Genomic DNA, 20,112 nt, shown 5'->3' with positions numbered 1-20,112 from the left:
CGGAAATAGCTAAATCGACCCGCTGATCATTTATATGCACACTTTATAGTTTCTCCTACGTAGTCTTCCGGGTATTACAAACTTCGTGCTAAATTTAATATACATTGTTCAGGGCATTATTACTCCTACATATGTATATACACAACAAATCTTTATAAAAATAAATCACTATTAGCTTCTTTCGTTTTACCTCAATTTTCGCAATAAACTCATTAAAAGCTTCACGCGTTATTTCCTGAAACGTCTCATTTGACATTATTTCACTGCAAGTTTTGCATTTTTCCTCGCTAATTTTTTCATTGTTGTTAACAGTACCAAAAGGCCACTCTGCATCCAAGTTAACACTAAAAAATTAAAAATTATGTATGTAAATAAAAAATGTATGTCCGTATATTTCAGCGGTAGTAATAGCTTACCTCGCATATTTGGCGAAAATCTTTCTTAGTATGCCCTTTAACGAAGTATCCACTTCGACACGATCTGTTGTGACTTTTTTTCGTGAATTATAACGTCGATTTTTGTGCCAACCCCATTGCTCTAGAAAATGTAAATCACTGCAGCGTCTACGTGGTTTGGGCTTATTAGATTCGGAATTGTTAGAAGATTTCTCATAACTATCCGCTTCGTCTGGTGAATTTTCCGATACTTTCTTCGTTTGCTCTGCATCACTTGTTGGTGGTGTATTGTTAACGTTGGACTCTGCTGGAGCCACATTCGTTATATTAGTGCTACTCAACTCTGTATCTGGTACTACTTCCATGTTATCATTGGAATTACTACTGGATGCAGCGCTTATTTCGGTTTGTACACAACTCTCTGGCTGTGTAACATTTTCGATTTTACACGTATTATTGCTATCAGCCAATATATCTTTTAAACTTAATAACTTAATTAATATTCTGCCATTTTCTTGCATATACTGATATAAAGCCACTATATACTGTCCTACAGTGACCCAATTTAATTCTTTAACACAGATCTTTTGCACAATTTCATCAGGCAGTGTAAAATTTGTGGTATCCGTTTTTGAATCATCGTTGCGGTAGTTACGCGGGAAAGCGCTCTCTTTTGTCCACGTAGAGCGGGGTTTCAAACTCTTCGGTATTGGTCCATACATATCTTCACAAAGCGGCATAGATGATTTAAAAGTATCAGATATTTCGTATAAAATTTTGGCAGCGCGTTCATAGGTGGGATCTCTGGTGTATAATTTCAAAGCGTAGCCATATGCGCCGATTATATTATGATTCTCACATAGCGTGCGTAACATTCCATCAGCGGCACTCCAATGTTTTGCATTACAACGTAGGCAACGCTCAAAGGCGAACTCGGCCAACTCTATTGCGTTAAGCTTTAGTGCCAGTTGACCAAAGCGATGCATGGTGTGTACATCTGTGTCATCTAATTGTGTGGCCTAAAAGAATTATGTTTTACGTTAAAACATTGGTTTAAGTTATATTATAAATTTTGCAGGATATACCATTATGTAATGCTCCAAAGCCAGGTCATTCTCATCTTTCTCCTCGTATATGAAAGCAATATTTTTATGACAATTGTATCGAATTGTACGTAACTTTCCGTTTGGATCTTCCTCAAGAAGCTAGAAAATGTATTGATATTAGAAGTCGTCTAAATAAATACAAAATAAGAAAAACCCGGAGTTATAAAACCCTTTAAAGACAAAAAAGTTTCTATATATAAAGAATTTGATTTTGATCACTCAGAATGTCCGACATTTCTTTCTAGATGTTACAAATTTGTTGGAAAATTAATTGACCGCTTAACTAATGGTATTTAGTACGTGAACTAAATTTTAATTATTTCTAGTTAAAATTAGTGTACAATATAATATTCACTATCCGTTTGGGGTTTCACAAGAAACACAAGCACGCTTAGATTAGTTATATTAGTGTCATTAAAAATTGGCAATAGTATTATACATTGTGAACGGCCCCTCTAGTTACACGAAATATATTTTTTAAATGTTCAATTTTACAAACATTAAAAAGAGTAAACATTTATGCAAACCTCATTGAGCACTTGAGTTTCCAACAGCTGACTTAACAAAGAAAGTGCCGACTTTACATCTCCCTTCCATTTTAAGTTTATTGCCTTTAAATATTCGGCTTCTGCAATTGCTTCCTGCAATAAACAAAGTTTTTTAAAAGTTAAACACAACAGCATTAATAATAAACAAACACAAAAATGTTACCTGCGCTTCCTTTGTAACCACAATTTGATCTTCGGGCTCTTCATTGCATTCTTCGTTAAGTGCAACTATTCTAATCATTACTTTATCTTTTGTTACTCTGCCACAGCAAATGTTTTGACTTATATCACTGCATTCGCGTTATTTAATGCGAATCGCAAACAATATTTATAAAACGACACCATATATAACACGAAACTTTCGCATATTAGCGATGTGAACAGTTGATATCAAAGTATTTAACCGGCATTATAAATGATAGTCTAAACGATAACTAATCGATTAATTTTTATCAAAATAAGGATTTTAATTTTATATTAATTTAATAAATATAAATTAACATTTTTTAATGCTATTCAAATTAGCTTGACGAAATGAAGTGCATTTCACATCATATTCATAAAAAAAGAAATTATATTTATGTAAAAAAGCTATTTCTTTATATCACTCTGTTATAGTCAGTTTTTCCAAAGATCGTAAGATTTTTTCAAATATCGTAAAAAAACATACATATACGTTCCCTGGCTATATACCCTACAAGAACAATAACAATAATTTGCCGGTAATTTGAAGGTTATAGACAGACGACTTATAATGGAGAGAATATATACATCGAAGAAATTCACTTCGTGAAATATTAACTTTGTTTAAATTGTTATCAAGAAGGAATCTGCAGATTTATATCAATATGATATGACAGACTTCCAAATTTCTTTTAATTTTTAATATATTATCATAATTTAAAACTTAATAAAAATATTAAATTAAATATTTAAAGGAATATCAAGTTGTTTAAACAAAATTTAGTGGTAAATTTAATTTAAATGCATAATAGTCTGGCAGTACTGATCCGTTTTTAGTCACCCTGTGTTATTCTTTCTCTCCATATAATAATTAATTAAGCGAGTTTATTATTCATACTGAATTGGCGACAAGCATTGTCATTTACTATTTGCCGAATCATTGTAGAAGTTTTCTGTATTAACAAAAATGGTAAGAAAGTACTTGAAAATAGTGTACAATTAAATAAAATTTAATTATGTTTACAGTTTCGAAACCAATATGACAGTGATGTTACTGTGTGGAGTCCGCAGGGACGACTACATCAAGTAGAATACGCCATGGAGGCAGTAAAACTTGGTTCGGCCACAGTTGGCTTGAAAAACTCGGACTATGCTGTGTTGGTTGCTTTGCGTCGTGCCGCTTCTGAGCTTTCTTCATCCCAGCGTAAAATTATACCAATTGATGATCATTTGGGCATATCCATAGCTGGCATTACAGCTGATGCACGCGTACTGAGTAATTATTTACGTACGGAATGTTTAAATTACAAGTATGCTTATGGTGCCAGATATCCGGTATCACGTCTCATTTCGAATCTTGGCAACAAAATGCAAGTAACCACACAACGTTATGATCGTCGTCCATACGGTGTGGGCCTTTTAGTAGCCGGCTATGACGAAAGAGGTCCACATATATTCCAAGTAGATCCTTCAGCAAACTTTTTCAATTGTAAGGCGATGTCAATTGGATCGCGGTCACAAAGTGCGCGCACATATTTGGAGCGTAACATAAGTTCGAAAGGTCGTGATTTCGTTTGCACAAAAGACGAATTAATTTGTCACGGCATACAAGCTATACGTGGTTCACTGCCCAATGACGAAGACAGCGAGTCGCCACTGCTGGTAAATTTCACAATATATAAATTCGTCGTATAAAGTGCCTAATTTTATTTATATTTGTTCATTAATTTAGAACATTTCAATTGCAATTGTGGGCAAGGATCAACCATTTAAGATTTTGGATGACGTTGAAAGCAAGAAATATTTAGACATGGCGAAAAAACTGCCAGCACCACCAGCACCTAGCGATGATGTACCATCTACGGGTGGTGATGATGATGAAGACAAACCTGGCGATGCGCCACCAGATCCACAAGTGCTTGTAGGAACAATGGAGCGCTAAAACATAATTGTACATGTTGTCGGTGCATTTCAGTTAAATAATATTAATAATAAAAGAAAATTTAATTTTGTGGAATGCTGTAAGCTCTGTAATTTTTAAATGTCCGGAAGTTTTGCGTTTCATTTAAAGCATTTCCATGGCAGAAGGGTAAAATTGCGGGAATGAATTATTTAGTGTTTGTGCCTGCGTATTTAATGGGCGAAAAAATCGAAGCGAAAACTATCTGCTCCGTCTGTGGCTTGGAGTTTAGGTTAAAAAAGCGAGAAGTTTCCGGATTTTGTATGATTATATGTATCTTGACTGAGGAGTAAATTCATGAAAAAATGTTATTGTAGTGTAGGGCTATTAACATAGATATCGCTCATTTGCTGCAAGACCGGCATAAGTCAAAAAAATCGATTCTCCAGAAAACGCGTTTAAAGTTTTCAACTGACTACAACCTTACACGGTGACTCCAACCTTACACCTCTTCTCAAGCGGAGCATATGAGAGGTATTCATACGAATTTTTCACTCAACATGAAGTATGATATAACGAACAATTCAGCAGCATTAACTCAAAAATCACGTTTTTTGATTTATGCCGGTCTTGCAGCAAATGAGCGATATGTATGTTGTGGAATGGTGAACATTTCTCAAAACTGTTTTGTAAAATCTGCTGAAGTGACAACTCAACTGTTTGGTTGTTTTTAGAGATTTATCAAAACCTGTCATGTTTTTATAAAGAAAATGTACTATGTGCAAATTAATTAACGAACTTAAGTATTTATAGGTGACATTTTTTTCAAATAAAATAAAGTAAAATATTTGTGCATTCAAAACATAAGTCATTGTATTGCCGAGAACAATTCACTCTTAAACTAAAAAGTCTACAAATAATATGATTAGGACAAAAAATAATAAAACCATACAAAACATAAGGATAAATGCTAAGTTCTACAAATACATTCACATTTTAACACAAAGTGAGGTGCATTACTAAAAGTATTTATTATAAAAACTAAAAGTCTACATTGTCATGAGATTTGTTTAATATTAATTAAGTTTCCATTCGATTCGATTTTTTGCGTTCCATTTGGAATTGTTACAGGTTTCTGCCAGTCCGCCGTTTTTGAATATACCGTCGCTTCAATAAGTCTGTAGGTCTTTCTCAATTCCGAGTTTTGGCTTGACTCCAACAGATAATGATACCAGTCCAAAGTATTAATTGTCGGACCTTCGCCACCCAAATCGGGTGGTAAAATGTCTTTGCTGACCATATTATGTAAGCTATTCAAATTGGTGCCATGCACCAGTAGCCGTCTCTTGATTTTATCATTAAGGAAGGGTTTTATTACTCTTAGCATCACATCCACATACCAGGGCTGACCAATGAAATGTATGCCCTTAAATTTTGCCGGCAAACAATCCTGTAAAGAGAAAAATATTTTTATTAGGAGAGCTCAATTGATGAAAATGTTTGCAATAATATAATAAATTCAAGATTTTAAGTTTAATGTTAGCTATAAAAGTCACAAAGTCGTTAGAACCTGACTTAATATTGACTAAATAATTATAAAGTACAGTTTTATGTCAGAAACTATAGACTTCTTGCCTACGTGTATATATTATATATATGTATGTATATATTTTGGACAGTTTTTTTTTAACAAGCAAAAAGATTAACTTGAGCTGAACCGAATATGTCATTCTTGTCAAATGAAACAGGCTCATACTACCATTTCCATCCCACTTGGGTGGCAAGGTTCGGGTTGGTAGTCGTCGAAGTCATCTAAAGGTAGGCCCTGCATACGTGATAAATGTGTGGGTTTCGTTGGGCCCAAAAAGAGTTAGTATGCAATGGATGGTGGTTTACCTCAAACATGGCGTTCAGTGCGTCTTTAAAGTTAGACCTCTTATGTTTCTGGAAGCGGCTCCGCTTTAAGCAGACGCCTGCAGGTTTGATTTCTGCAAAACATATCAACAGAAACTACTAGGGAAGATGTTTCTTGACTGGAAGCGGGCCCAGCTGAGTAAATATTCAACCGGAGATCTCAAGAGAGATTCTCTAATCGTCCGGAGTTTGTATGGCAACTATGTATGTATATCCGTTAGTGGCCCAATATCACTGCTTTCGACAAATGAACAGCTTCTTGAAAAGGTGGTAACACTAAAACTAAGACACTAAACATATAAAAGTCTCGATACGATGAACATTCTTTACATACTTTAGAGTCCTTTTCCCTTCGTTTTCCATACTTAGCATTCGCTACTCAGGGTACCTAAACCAAATATATGCAGAGACTTTCAACCAAGTCAACAAATAAACATAAAGTATCCGAAATATCGAAAGCGGATCCCTGACAATATCCCTAATAGTCATATTCATTAATATTATTTCTCGTGAGAGGTCCCTTTGACCCTTAAACAAAAAAAATGTTATGTATGGAACTTGACCGTTTCATTTTGTTCGGATCTGTCAAAATAGTTGACTTTTTTCCACCGTTAGATAACATTTTGATTAATAATAACACACTCTACTGACCCACCGCGGTCTCGTAATTCTCAAAAAAGTGGTTTGGTCCAATACCCCGAAAAAAAGTCGATTTGGGCGTAGAGAGTAATAGCATCCGATCAAATTTTACACGGACTGACAACTTTGATTCGCGAAAATTGCATTTCCACTTATCTTAATACAAATATTTATTATCGACTCCAAAATAGGTACCTTTTGTGCCACTACATTAGTATGTCAACGGTTAATGCAATTGTTTATACACTTGTTATAAGCCTTGGCTACAATGGCCTTCAGTGCCTCCATCCAATCACTTTTAATGGCCTCTATGAATCCATGGCGGGTTCGCCGCAGCAGATATTGCAATTTCGAAAGTAGAAAAAAGTCACAGGAAGCCAAGTCTGACAAATACGGTGTATGTGCGATGACTCTTATTAAGAGTTAGACTCTGTTGAATGAATTCATCGTGGATCACCTCTCGGTAAACAAAGAAAACGATGAGCATATCCTTGATTTTGGACCGAATTAGATTTTTTTGTTTCAGCTTATTTATGGAGTGCCATACGCTGTATTGTCTCGTTACCATTAAATATGCGTTTGATGAATGTATGGACTTCAGCTGCAATGTGAATCATCACTTTTGCGACCTCTACTCGATGTAGTTTTTGTCTTTTGTTATAAGCCTAGCATTGGCACGTTTCATACCCAAAACATTAACCAAAACGTGTTGAATCGATCCATAAGCAATGTTAAGATCTTCTGCTATCTCTCTGATGCCAACACGATTATTTTCAAACACTTTTTCTTTGTTTGTGTCATCCAAATACTTGTGTTTGGTATAAAGTAGAGACTATCTAAGACACTTCTGCAAAATTTTCTACGATTCCGTAGACGAGATTCCATTGTAAACATGAAATTTCAAAAAAAAACTCTTTTTATTTCTTTCTATGGTAAAAATCGCAGGTAAACCTTTTGCGTTAAGCAAAGCTAAACACATACCAATTGAGATATGGAAATCAAACTTCACACGAACGAAGAAACAAGTTTTAACAGTTTATAAAAAATAATATCGATTCAGTTTGCGTGCTCAGTTTGTATGGACCAGTCCGAGTCCTATTTGATCCGACTTAAATACCGTCTGATTACTTTCCATTCTATTAATATAACGAGAAGAGTAAGTCAATATAGTATGTATATATATTATTTTCGATTGCTATAGCATATTTTTGGGAGTTATGGGCGCATCACCAGGAGATGGTGAACCCAGTTCCATTGATCGACCTTTAAGCAACTCGAATAGCAATTACCCGTCTGAAGAACATCAACGCGGCGGGGGCCGATGGATTGCAGACCGAGCTATTCAAACACGGCGGCGAAGAACTGATAAGGAGCATGCATCAGCTTCTTTGTAAAATATAGTCGGACGAAAGCATGCCCGACGATTTGAATTTAAGTGTGCTCTGCGCCATCCACAAAAAAGGAAGAACCTTCAATCTGCGCCAACTACCGTGGGATAAGCCTCTTCAACATCACATATAATGTTCTATCGAGCGTATTTTTTGAAAGATTAAACCCCACTGTCAACAAACTGATTGGACCTTTTCAGTGTTGCCTTAGACCTGGAAATCTACAACTGACCAGATAATCACAACGCACCAAGCCTTGGAAAAGACCGGTGAAAAGAGGACCGACACACCACCTCTTCGTCGATTTCAAAGCTGCTTTTGACAGCATGAAAACTAGCTGCCTTTATGCCGCTCCGTTTGAATTTGGTATCCCGCAAAACGAATACGGCTGCGTAAACTAACATTGAGGAATATCAAAAGCTCCGTCAGGGTCGCGAAAGACTTCTCCGAGCCGTTCGATACCAAACGAGGTTTCAGACAAGGCGCGTGGCTTCTTAAATCTATTCCTAGAAAAAATAATTTAAGCTGCAGAGCGGAATATTGAAGGTACATGCAATCGACACACACCACCTCTTAACCGATTTCAAAGCTGCTTTTAACAGCACGAAAAGGCTATGTCTGAATTTGGTATCCTTGCAAAACTAATACGGTTGTGTAAACTGACGTTGGGCAATACCAAAAGGTCCGTCAGGATCGTGAAGGACCTCAACGCCGTTCGATGCCAAACAAGGTTTCAGACTAGGCGACTCCCTATCATGGACTTCTTCAATACACTCCTGCTGAAAATAATTCGAACTGCAGATCTGATTAGAGAAGGTAGAATCTTCTATAAGTGGATACAGCTGCTGGCGTATGCAGATGATATTGATATCATTGACCTAAGTAACCTTAACGTTAGTTTTGCTTTCTCCAGACTGGATAAGGAAGCGAAGCAAATGGGTCTGGTAGTGAACGAGGTCAAGACGAAATATTTCCTGTTATCAAACATACAGTTGTCGCACTCGTGACTTCACAGTCATAACTTCGAAATTGTAGATAATTTCGTATATCTTGGAACCAGCATTTACACCAACAATAACGTCAGTCTCGAAATCCAACGCAAACTAACTTTTGCCAACAGGTGCTACTTCGGACTGAGTAGGCAATTGAAAAGTAAAGTCCCTCTTTATTCCCGTCCTGCTATATGGCTGAGGTATGGATGATTACAATAGGTAATGAGTCGCTGTTACGAGTTTTCGAGAGAAAGCTTTTGCGAAAGATTTATGGTCGTTTGCGCATTGGCCACGGGCAATGCCGCAGTTGTTGGAACGTTGAGCTGTATAAGATATACGACGACATTGACATAGTTCAGCGAATTAAGAGGCAGCGGTTACGCTAGCTGGGTTATGGCGTCTGAATGGATGAAAACACTCCAGCTCTGAGAGTATTCGACGCCTTACCCGCCAGGAGAAGCAGAAGAAGAGGAAAACCTCCACTCCGTTGGAAAGACCAGGTGGAAAAGGACCTGGCTACATTTGGCATATCAAATTGGCGCCAAACAGCGAAAAGAAAGTACGACTGGTTGTAAACTCGGCTATAACCGCGTAAGCAGTGTCTATGTCAATAAAGAAGAAAGGGTAAATCGACGCTCTACTCTTTACCCCGTTTTTGATTTGGTTTCCAAATATACCTGCAGTCTCTATTATAAGACTGTCTAGTTTTTAAGAAGTATGAGTCATCAGAATGAGTGGTAAATTTTTGCAATGACTGTCTGCAATAGATAATTACTTTATTCGCCAAAATATAAAGCAATGTTTGCATGTATTTGTATGTATGTGTGTATGGATATACGCAAATACATATCCGCCATAAAGTATGAAAATTCACCTGCGTTGCAAAGATCAAACCGTTGCAATAAACAGATTTTTTCAAATATTTACCTAGTAGCTGGTCTGCTCATGAACAAATGCTTATATGATATATAAATAAATATATATATATCTACATACATATTACATAAATGCATGTATGTATGTTTTATAGATATGATATTTATTTATCAAGCACTGTTTGTACTATATTATATCTTTGTTTGAATTCGTATATCGCAAAAATTAAAAAACGTTGCCGCCCAGTCATAGGGTGTTCCTCTCTATGTATGTATACCTAGTGTGTATGTATGTATGTACTATGTGTACATAACGATTATTCCGAGCAGTCGTAAATTAAAGAAGGAAAACAATGAAATTTGCTGAAAAATGTTTGTTATGATAAGACTTTGAGGCATAAATGACTTCTTTTACTGGATTTTGGACCAAACTATTTTTTGCTGCGAGAGATTGAGTCATAAGTAGAAGAGCAATTAACTGTTTTTTGAAGTAAGCCTTCTAAATCTTAATATATTTGCGTTCAAGGTACGAAATTAAGCTTATTGGAAACACCTGTAATATCAGAACCGCACATTTTATACTTTTGTAATTTGCAGGAAACAACTTCGCGCACCGACTGGATTCAGTAGAGGGCGTTGCTTGCTAACGAACGACTGGCCAGTTGTCTCCGAGCACCTGGAGAGTCAGGACAAACATATTCGCGGGACGGTTTCTGTGAGTGGTGCAAGCCGAAAATACAGCGTTGGTTAGAGCAGAGGTACGCGATTCAATTCTGTGTGAAACTCGGAAAATCTGCAACAGAGACATTTGATATGATCAAGCAGGCTTACCCAGATGTTCTTCTTCTTCTAATTGGCGTAGACACCGCTTACGCGATTATAGCCGAGTTAACAACCGCGCGCCAGTCGTTTCTTCTTTTCGCTACGTGGCGCCAATTGGATATTCCAAGCGAAGCCAGGTCCTTCTCCACTTGGTCCTTCCAACGGAGTGGAGGTCTTCCTCTTCCTCTGCTTCCCCCGGCGGGTACTGCGTCGAATACTTTCAGAGCTGGAGTGTTTTCATCCATCCGGACAACATGACCTAGCCAGCGTAGCCGCTGTCTTTTAATTCGCTGAACTATGTCAATGTCGTCGTATATCTCGTACAGCTCATCGTTCCATCGAATGCGATATTCGCCGTGGCCAACGCGCAAAGGACCATAAATCTTTCGCAGAATTTTTCTCTCGAAAACTCGCAACGTCGACTCATCCGCTGTTGACATCGTCCAAGCCTCTGCACCATATAGCAGGACGGGAATTATGAGAGACTTATAGAGTTTGGTTTTTGTCTGTCGAGAGAGGACTTTGCTTCTCAATTGCCTACTCAGTCCGAAGTAGCACCTGTTGGCAAGACTTATCCTGCGTTGGATAAGTAGGCTGACATTGTTGGTGGTGTTTACGCTGGTTCCAAGATAGATGAAAATATCTACAACTTCAAAGTTATGACTGTCAACAGTGACGTGAGTGCCAAGTCGCAACTGCGACGACTGTTTGTTTGATGACAGGAGATATTTCGTCTTGCCCTCGTTCACAGCCAGACCCATTCGTTTTGCTTCCTTGTCCAGCCGGGAGAAAGCAGAACTAACGGCGCGGGTGTTGAGGCCGATGATATCAATATCATCGGCATACGCCAGCAGCTGTACACTCTTATAGAAGATTGTACCTGCTCGATTAAGTTCTGCAGCTCGAACTATTTTCTCCAGCAGCAGATTGAAAAAGTCGCACGATAGGGAGTCGCCTTGTCTGAAACCTCGTTTGGTATCGAACGGCTCGGAGAGGTTCTTCCCGATCCTGACGGAGCTTTTGGTGCCGCTCAACGTCAGTTTACACAGCCGTATCAGTTTTGCGGGGATACCAAATTCAGACATCGCGGCATAAAGGCAGCTCCTTTTCGTGCTGTCGAAAGCAGCTTTGAAATCGACGAAGAGGTGGTGTGTGTCGATTCTCCTTTCACGGGTCTTTTCCAAGATTTGGCGCATGGTGAATATTACCCAGATGTTGCTTTAGCAAAAAGTATTGTGTTTCGGTGGCACCAGGCCTTTTTGGAGGGCTGGGAAGAGGTCGCTGATGAAGAAGGGAAGAATGAGCAAGTCCAAAGTGAAAATAATGCTCATTGTCTTTTTTGACATTAAAGGTAAGGTAGGTTGTCCTCCTGGACAAACCATCAAGATTTACGTGGAAGTCCTCAAGAGACTCAAACGAAGTGTCAATCGGCTCATACTGCCTTTCTTGTGAACAGTTACTTAACCAAGGCCGGCATCCCAATACTTTCGCAGCCGCCCTACAGCCCAGATGTGGCCGCTCGGAATTTTTGGTTTCCTTGCCTGAAAAGGCCGATGATAGGGGATTCAAGCAGAATGCACCTCGGCTCTCAAGGCTATTCCGGAGAATGCCTTCCAGGAATTATTAGATTAATTGATTCTTGATTTTTGTAGTGGAAAAGGAATTTAAAATTGTGATATAAATTGGTGTTATATGGGAAGTAGGCGTGGGTAGGCTAATTTCGCCCATTTTTGCATTGTAATGTAATACCGTCAGTTAGTGATGGTCTTGCCGCTCCTGAGATACATGTAGGATGTCGCCTAACGGTTTGATGTGGCATGCCCATCGCCCAATGAGCGGTTCCAATGATGCTCTCTCCTACCATGTATGGTGTGAAACTTATGCTCCTATCGTATTCATTTAATTGGGATTTGCGATTGTTTTATTGCGTTATTGTTGTTGTCATTGAAAAAAAGGTCGAGAGATCGTTGAGGACATGCCTCGTTCTGAACGATCTTCGACCTCTTCAACTGTGTGATTTTTTTTTCCTCAAACTGATTATCCCATTTCAAAATTAATATTTATCATTTACTCACCTGCAAACATTCAATCATCAACTTAAGCGTTTTAGCTGAGATATGCTTCGATTGCTTATACGTGAAGTTCGTCCAATCCACAATCACCACAAATCCCAATGCCTGATTCTCCACATTCTCCAGCAATTTGTCCAATGACAGCAGTAACGCCCGGAACACATCCTCCATGCTATATTTAGTTGTATCCCAATTGGCAGCGGCGAACGTTATGACTTTACGCCCCTTACGATCGCGTTGCTTTAATACGGATGGGTTGCCATCCCGCAAGGAAGCTTGTATGTTTTCATCGAAAATACTGAGTTTTTGTAAAATATGCTTATTATTCTCTTTGAATAAAAAATATTTGATGAGTAAGTCTAAAGCTGCTACGCAATCGAATTTCTTTGCGTATAGGAAACGATTTAAGAAATTTGTATCCATACAACAGGATTTGTCGCGTAACGCCAAATTAACACTGGCACCGATCATGTCGCGAAATAAGTCCAGCTTTCTATGTCTGTCGCGTGCATCGCTAGTGCCAAAGATCTCCTGTCGGCTATCGATGCTTCGTGGGAGGCGGTGATTAAGATTCTTCTGTATGTGTATCTCGATAAACTCGGTCATTTTGTGTTCTAAAATCAAAGAAATATAAATTAATACTCGTATAACTGATTTTTTCATATGATAGAAATCAAAACTGAACGGGACTTATATTCTTAAAATATTGTGCTGGTTTACTTTTGTAGTAGACATTTTTTGTCGACTATAAAGCATAATTCTTTCTAATAATATTCTTTGAACGAGACGGTATTTCAGTAATTTTTTGTAGGCTCAATCGAGACATGGTACATGAATAAGAGATGGTATATTTCGCTAAGAGCCAAAAGGTAGCCAATTCTGGTAAGCAGCATTTTGTAGTTTTCTAGGATTGTGTTGACTCCGCTCTCCGATTATGAGAAAGAGAGAGAGAGAGAGAGAGAGATGGCTGTTTTCTTCTTTTCATTGAAGGTATTTTTTTATGTGGCGAGTCCAAAACCCAGCACACTTTGGCTCGCCTTCAAACAGATGTTTTTTGGCTACCCAGAGGATACTTGGTCTAAGACCGGATGTCGTGAGCTGTCTGAGCCGTATGTAAAAGAATCTTTTGCGGTCACTTCCAAGTCAATGGCACTCAGAGAACTTTCCTCACTTGCGTGATCTTCTACATATGGCTCCAACAACTCGCCAACAAGTGCTATTTCGGACTGAGTAGGCAACTGAGAAGTAGAAACCTTTCTCTACGAACAAAGAACAAACCTTATAAGTTACTCATCATCGCCGTCCTGATATATCGAGGAGAGGCATGCACGATGACAACATCTGATGAGGCCGCGTTATGAGTTTTTGAGCGAAAGATTCTGCAGAAGGTTTATGTTCCTTTGCGTATTGGTAACGGCGAATATCGCAGTCGATGAAAGGATGAGCTGTACGAGACATACGACGACATTGACATAGTTCACAGGCAGAGGCTATGCTGGCTAGGTCATGTTTATCGAATGAATGAAAATATTCCAGCTTATACAATGTCATGCAGTACCCGCCGGGGGAAGCAGAGGTAGAGAAAGACCCCTTTCCGTTGGAAAGACCAGGTGAAGAATGACCTACACTTGGAATATCCCAATGACACCAAGCAGATAAAAGGAAGGACGACTGGCGCGCTGTTGTAAACTCGACTATAACCACGTAAGCGGTGCATACGCCAATACAGAAGAAGAGGAAGAAAAAGGTTTGCTGTCTGTTCGTCTTTCTGTTTATACACGAACGAATATGTAGTTCTTGAGATATTGATCTAAAATTTTGCACACGTCCTTTCCTCCCAAGAAGCTGCTCATTTGACGGAATCGCCGATATCCTACCACTATTGGATATAGCTGTCATACAAGCTGACCATTTAAAATTAGGCCCTTGTATGGGAAACTTTTTTATTTGACGAGATCTCTTCACAAAACTTTCATGGATTGTCGTTCAAAGCACTGGCACAATCTCAGAACAAAATGTTCAGATCGGATAATCATAGTATAACTTATAGCAGCCATAAAAAAGGACCAATCAAAATAAATATAAAAAAGTCATAACGAGGGAACACCACACGAATTTCTCTGCTCCCGTATGCGATTTTCAAGGTTCCCACTATCGCCTCATAGCAGCAGAAAGTAGAATATATACAACTATATATGTACATACGTAAAATATGTCCTACTTGGTATCGGTAGGTTAGATAAAATTTAACAAATATGATTACCATGTTATGAACAAGGCATTGCTAGTGGAGCGGAAGTTGTTCGTGGTCTTCGCCGGTCATGCTGCTTTGACGGAGTCATTCTTATCTGTGTTTACTATTTAGTCACTGTCATGTCAAATTGTTAGAATTTTATTTAAAAAAACACTGATTTTGTTAGACGTCACAAGTATACCACGTGACAATGCATCCACAACGCAAATTAGTCAAGGACAGGTGACATCATTGGTGTGTACATTTTTGAAAAGAGATTTGGTTCTCATGATTATTATAAATGGTTTGATCTGACAAAAATTGAACGCAGTAAATATAGATCTTGTGTAAGCCGTGGGTCTTTAAGTCAATATTACGCAGGTCACAGCTATAGCCGAAGGCATATGCCAGAGGTATTGGAAAATGGAGTTCCCACGGATGAACGGTCGATTTTGGTTACAGTTTGGCGTGCAGTTTGTTTCATGTTTAAATTTATTTGTATACATATAGATAAGTGAAGATTCGCTATCAATTTGTAATGATGACCGATAATTGAAGTGCTTAAAGTAGCCTCTTGAATTGGTGTGATAAACTTGTCAAAATTACAATTGACCTGATTTTGCTGAACCAGATCTAGTATTTGATACTACAGTGGAAATGCTCTAGGAATTAATCAATTTATTACATATCCCAGGGCATTGGAGACTGGATCTCCCGCGGATACGCAGTAGATTTAGTTTTGATTTATATACTTGGAGCTTCGCTATCAATTTGTAATGATGGCCGATAAGATGTGCCTCTTGAGTAGCTGTAATAAGTTGTAATGACTTGTCAAAATCACATTTGGAGGATTATTTTGCTAAGCCAGATCTAGTATTTGATACCATAATGAAAATGCAATTCCGAGTAGCTGTAATAAGTCGTAATGACTTGTCAAAATCACACTTGGAGGATTATTTTGCTAAACCAGATCTAGTACTTGATACCATAATGAAAATGCAATTCCGAGTGCAATCAATCAGTTTGTTTAGTCGAATGCATATCCCGGAGCCCCCACGGATAGTAGATTTTGTTAATAGTTGGTAGGACAGGGGCACATTTTTAAATACTTTTATATACTTGAAGATCCGCTATCAACTTGTAATGTTGCCCTATAAATGATGTGTTTAATGTAACCTCTTGAGTTGCTGTGATAGGTTGTAATGACTGTCAAAATCACAATTGGAGGATTATACTGCTAAACCAGATATACTATTTGATACCATAATCAAATGTTCTTGGCATTAATCAATTTATTAACAATGCACTCGACATAATTGACACCCTCGGTTAATTTATTAACTTGGTCGAGCCATATATTGTGGCAAAAAATACCTGGAAATTGTAATTCTATTTCTCCGGGTAAATAATATTTCAAAAAGATGTATTTTGCTAAGTTGGTAGGCCTGTCCTTAATATGAGCGCGATCTGTCAACCAGTTCGTTTACAGCAACTGCTTAAGTGGGTGCACCTCAGTATATGTCTCAAATTTTGTATTTCTAATCAAATTTCGTATGCGAAATCGTTGCTAATGTTGGAAAAGGCTTACTGTGATTCAGTTTTATCAAAAACAAAAGCCTAGGAGTGGTACAAAGCTTTCAAAAACGGTCGATAGATCTTTGAAGACACTGTTTTGGACGACATTCGACTTCTTCAACTGATTCAAATGTGTATAAAATTAAATAAATATATTAGTGAAAGATATGGTGCTTGAAAAGCAAGTGTTAGAGACATGGCAAGAGATCGACATCTCTTGCGAGCCCGTTCGACTGATTTTGGTGGATATTTTGGGTATGAAACGAGTTCTTTCTCGACTCGTCCCTATAATACTGAATTTTTTTTCAAAAAGAGTACCGTAAACACGTCTCTTTAAACATGCTTGAACGTGGGAATTTCGATTCCACATTCATGGAGTGCATTAAAATTGCCGAATAATGCAAACAAGCCAACAATCATCGGAATGGAGGGAAAAAACGAGCCGAAACCAAAAAAGAATAAGCCACAGGCGCTCAAAATTAAAGATGTTGCTTATGGTTTTTTCTCGATATTCGTGATTTGCTGCTTTATGAATTTGTTACGGGACAGGCGGTCAATGAGGAGTTCTATTTGGACGTGCGTGAGAGCATCCATCGAAAACGTCTGGAATTGTGGTAGAACAATCCATGGATTTTGCACGATGATAATGCCTCATCGCATCGAGCCACGATTGTGAACGAATTTAGAGCCAAAAAAACGCAATGAATACCATCATTCAACCACCGTATTCACGAGATTTGGCGCTGTGTGAATTTTTCTTGTTTTCTTGTTCCTGGACTTTACAATCGTTGGCATAAGTGTTTTACATCTGGTGGGGGTCTGGCTGTAACCGCTGATATCGGACCACTGATCAATTAGATTCACTCTCTTGCATGTAGCTTATTCTTATTCGCAAAAGATATCTTCATGAAATTTTGCATAGATTTTAGCATAAGTTAATGTTACAATCTCCGAACATATTGTGTATATCGGACAATTATAGCATATAGCTGCTATACAAACTAGCCGATTAAAATCAAGTCTTTATATGAAAAACTTTTTAATTTGACAAAATATCGTCACGAGATTTGGTATGGTTTATTACTCAAGACAATGGTACAATATCCGAACATATTGTTCAAATCGACCCACTATAGCATATGGTTGCCATACAAACTAGCCGCACAAAATCAAGAAGAAAGATCTTTTAATAACATTTTATTCTATAAGAAATGCACTTGTGTAGGGTATTAAGCTTTGGTACAGCCGAATTTAACGTCTTTTCTTGTTTTATTTTTATGTTGTGTTTTCAACAGTTTCCAGTCAACTCCACAACTTCTAATACATATCTACATACATATGTATGTATATGTATGCCCTTATTTACGTGCAAAATGTCATAATTAATTTCATTTTCAGTTTAATATAGTGTAGCAAGACACTGCTTTTATGTTTAATAACATACATATGTATATGTGTGTACTTATGTACATAAATGTATAACAAAATGTCTTAACGGCATATTTCAAATTGTCATAAACTGTGGCTTTCAGTTTACTTGCTGTTTTATATGACTAATTTTAGCTTTAAGTGCCTTTTACTCATAGTATATTAATATTATATTTTATAGATATGCATATGAAATATAATATTATTGAGATTTATATTTGCTTTTGTAGACCGACCCACTTCCACTAAACCATTAGTTTGTATATCAGTAAATTATGACCGCTTGTTTAAAAATCAATTAAGCACTTGAAGGGGTTTTGTTGTTTGTTTTTTTTTTTTTTAATTTTTTTTTTTAATTTTTTGTCGTTTAATCAAACTCTGATCGTGCACATATTGAAGGCAAGGACTGCTGTACCGAAGACTTTTTGTTAATTAAACTGATTTTTAAAAATAGCACAACATTGTTGGTACACATACTAATTACAAGCAGTGTAAGAATTCATGCAACACACAAGTTCAAAAGCAGCGCGTTACAGTTTTGCGAGTATTTTCATATATAAATCATGAATTTATGTATTGTATATAGAAGTTAACAAACACATATGCACACACCTACACATATAAGCCATAAATCAAAAACAAAAAATTGATGACACGCAGTATTTATTCTATATCTATACTTGATAAAAATGAAGTTCACGCAATATTATTTGATTTATTTTTTTTACTTTATGTATCACATGTTGTTGCTGTTGCTTTTGTTATTTTTTTTTTGTTTTGCTGTTGCTTATTATATTTTGGTGTTTCCGATCAATCAAAGGGGTTTTGTAGCGATATAAGTACATATGCCGCCTAGTCGAATTTAGTTATGTGCAAAGTAATGCTACCCGATACACTCACTGATAGCTGAACACAAGCGAACAAAATTTGAAACTCACATCCAGTTATGTGTGCGCTGTGTTGTTTTTTATGCAACAGCTATTGTTTCCTGTTCTAAATGCAATGCGCTTGCGTTTTGTAAAATCTTTCAGACAAGATTATATTGCACGATTATATGTATATACATATATATTATTTATATTATATATATATAATTATATATTATTTACAAGTATTTATTTTCTGTTATGCACATATGTTACATCGAATTTATCGTATTGTATTCTATTTACACATTTTATAATTGACCACAAAGAAAACGTACGCTTATTTGCGATCTACGATATCTAGTACAATTCCTTTTGTATGTGTGTGTGTGTGTGTATGTGCGCGCTGTCTGTTTTCAACGGATGACTAATAATATACCTGGCTTAAACGTGTTTATGGCTTTCGCATACAACTCACTACATAGTCTTCTTGTTGTTGTTGTTGCTTTGTCGGTTGGAAACGCTTTGTTGCTCTTGGCGCGCACGTTAACACACGTATGGTATACTCGCCGCGACGCTGTTGCCGTACTAAGCAAAATGTTGAAACTGCTTTTTCCGCTAGTGCCGCCGCTTTAATACCCACCCAAAGCCAGTAAATGCTGAGTTGGTGGACAGGTATTGAGGAGGTTCTCACAAAATGCCAGCGTCGAAGCTCTTTTTTTTTGGGCTTAGTTAGTTGGCTATAGTCTCCATAGACGCTTCACATACATACATATATAGGTTGATTTACTCGTGAGTATGCAAGTATGTGTGTGTTGGTGCCCGTATTGGGTTCATATACCCATTTGTAGTGGCTGAGAGCGTCGCTTGGTTTAAAGATACAGAGCGTCTATCTACTTCCGAAAGTGCATAAGAGCGCCAAAACTCTGAGAGATATTGATAATGACTGATAACTGCTATAACTGACAACGCATACAAATTATTTCGGAAATCACCTGTACACTGAAAATTATTATTTAAGCAAACTGTAGAGTCTTCAAGATCGAATATGAAGCTGAAACTCAAGAAGGAAAGGTTTGAAGAATAGAAATATATCTGTTCCGTTTAAGCGTTGAAATCCCCTACCAGTCGTTCCTTTGCCAGGCAGGTTGGTTTTCATGCAAGAGTATAGTCCTT

The 20,112-nt window shown here is 37.5% G+C and overlaps 3 protein-coding genes across 6 annotated transcripts; 1 reads left to right on the top strand and 2 right to left on the bottom strand.

Moving 5' to 3' along the window:
* Nucleotides 1-190: 190 nt before the first annotated feature.
* Nucleotides 191-2,442, bottom strand: LOC125780217 (calcineurin-binding protein cabin-1-like; the record flags this gene model as incomplete). Its single annotated transcript, XM_049462042.1, is given in 5 exon segments — nt 191-344; nt 417-1,414; nt 1,481-1,600; nt 2,029-2,142; nt 2,213-2,442. Coding segments are annotated over 5 exon segments (1,464 nt in total), but the record flags the coding sequence as incomplete, so codon positions are not given.
* Nucleotides 2,443-3,045: 603 nt separating this feature from the next.
* Nucleotides 3,046-4,283, top strand: LOC105233586 (proteasome subunit alpha type-1). The gene is made up of 3 exons (XM_011215705.4): nt 3,046-3,202; nt 3,259-3,894; nt 3,965-4,283. Exons 1-3 carry the CDS (start codon nt 3,200-3,202, stop codon nt 4,172-4,174), a joined length of 849 nt encoding a protein of 282 aa, XP_011214007.1. The 5' UTR covers nt 3,046-3,199; the 3' UTR covers nt 4,175-4,283.
* A 694-nt stretch (nt 4,284-4,977) lies between these two features.
* Nucleotides 4,978-19,573, bottom strand: LOC105233587 (clavesin-2). Of its 4 annotated transcripts, none has more exons than XM_011215706.4 (3): nt 19,415-19,573; nt 12,838-13,448; nt 4,978-5,582 (listed from the first exon to the last, which is right to left on the bottom strand). In XM_011215706.4, exons 2-3 carry the CDS (start codon nt 13,438-13,440, stop codon nt 5,190-5,192), a joined length of 996 nt encoding a protein of 331 aa, XP_011214008.1. In that variant the 5' UTR covers nt 13,441-13,448; nt 19,415-19,573; the 3' UTR covers nt 4,978-5,189. The 4 variants fall into 4 exon arrangements, with proteins under 4 accessions (XP_011214008.1, XP_019848496.1, XP_019848497.1 ...); XM_019992937.3 differs by having other exon boundaries at nt 19,376-19,570; XM_019992938.3 differs by lacking the exon at nt 19,415-19,573 and adding an exon at nt 19,009-19,155.
* Between the last annotated feature and the right edge of the window lie 539 nt (nt 19,574-20,112).

This window comes from Bactrocera dorsalis, unplaced genomic scaffold (assembly GCF_023373825.1).
Source record: "Bactrocera dorsalis isolate Fly_Bdor unplaced genomic scaffold, ASM2337382v1 BdCtg228, whole genome shotgun sequence".
Classification (NCBI taxonomy): Eukaryota; Metazoa; Arthropoda; class Insecta; order Diptera; family Tephritidae; genus Bactrocera; species Bactrocera dorsalis.
The sequence above is the reverse complement of the archived record's forward strand: the minus strand, read 5'-3'. Positions and strand labels throughout refer to the sequence as shown.

Bases quoted from the DNA above. Each gene is read 5' to 3' on its own strand.
- LOC105233586 (XM_011215705.4), top strand. The intron at 3,895-3,964 runs GTAAATTTCACA...TCATTAATTTAG, and splicing joins ACAGCGAGTCGCCACTGCTG to AACATTTCAATTGCAATTGT.
- LOC105233587 (XM_011215706.4), bottom strand. From the start codon at position 13,440: ATGACCGAGTTTATCGAGATACACATACAGAAGAATCTTAATCACCGC. The intron at 5,583-12,837 runs GTGAGTAAATGA...TTCTCTTTACAG, and splicing joins TGATGATTGAATGTTTGCAG to GATTGTTTGCCGGCAAAATT.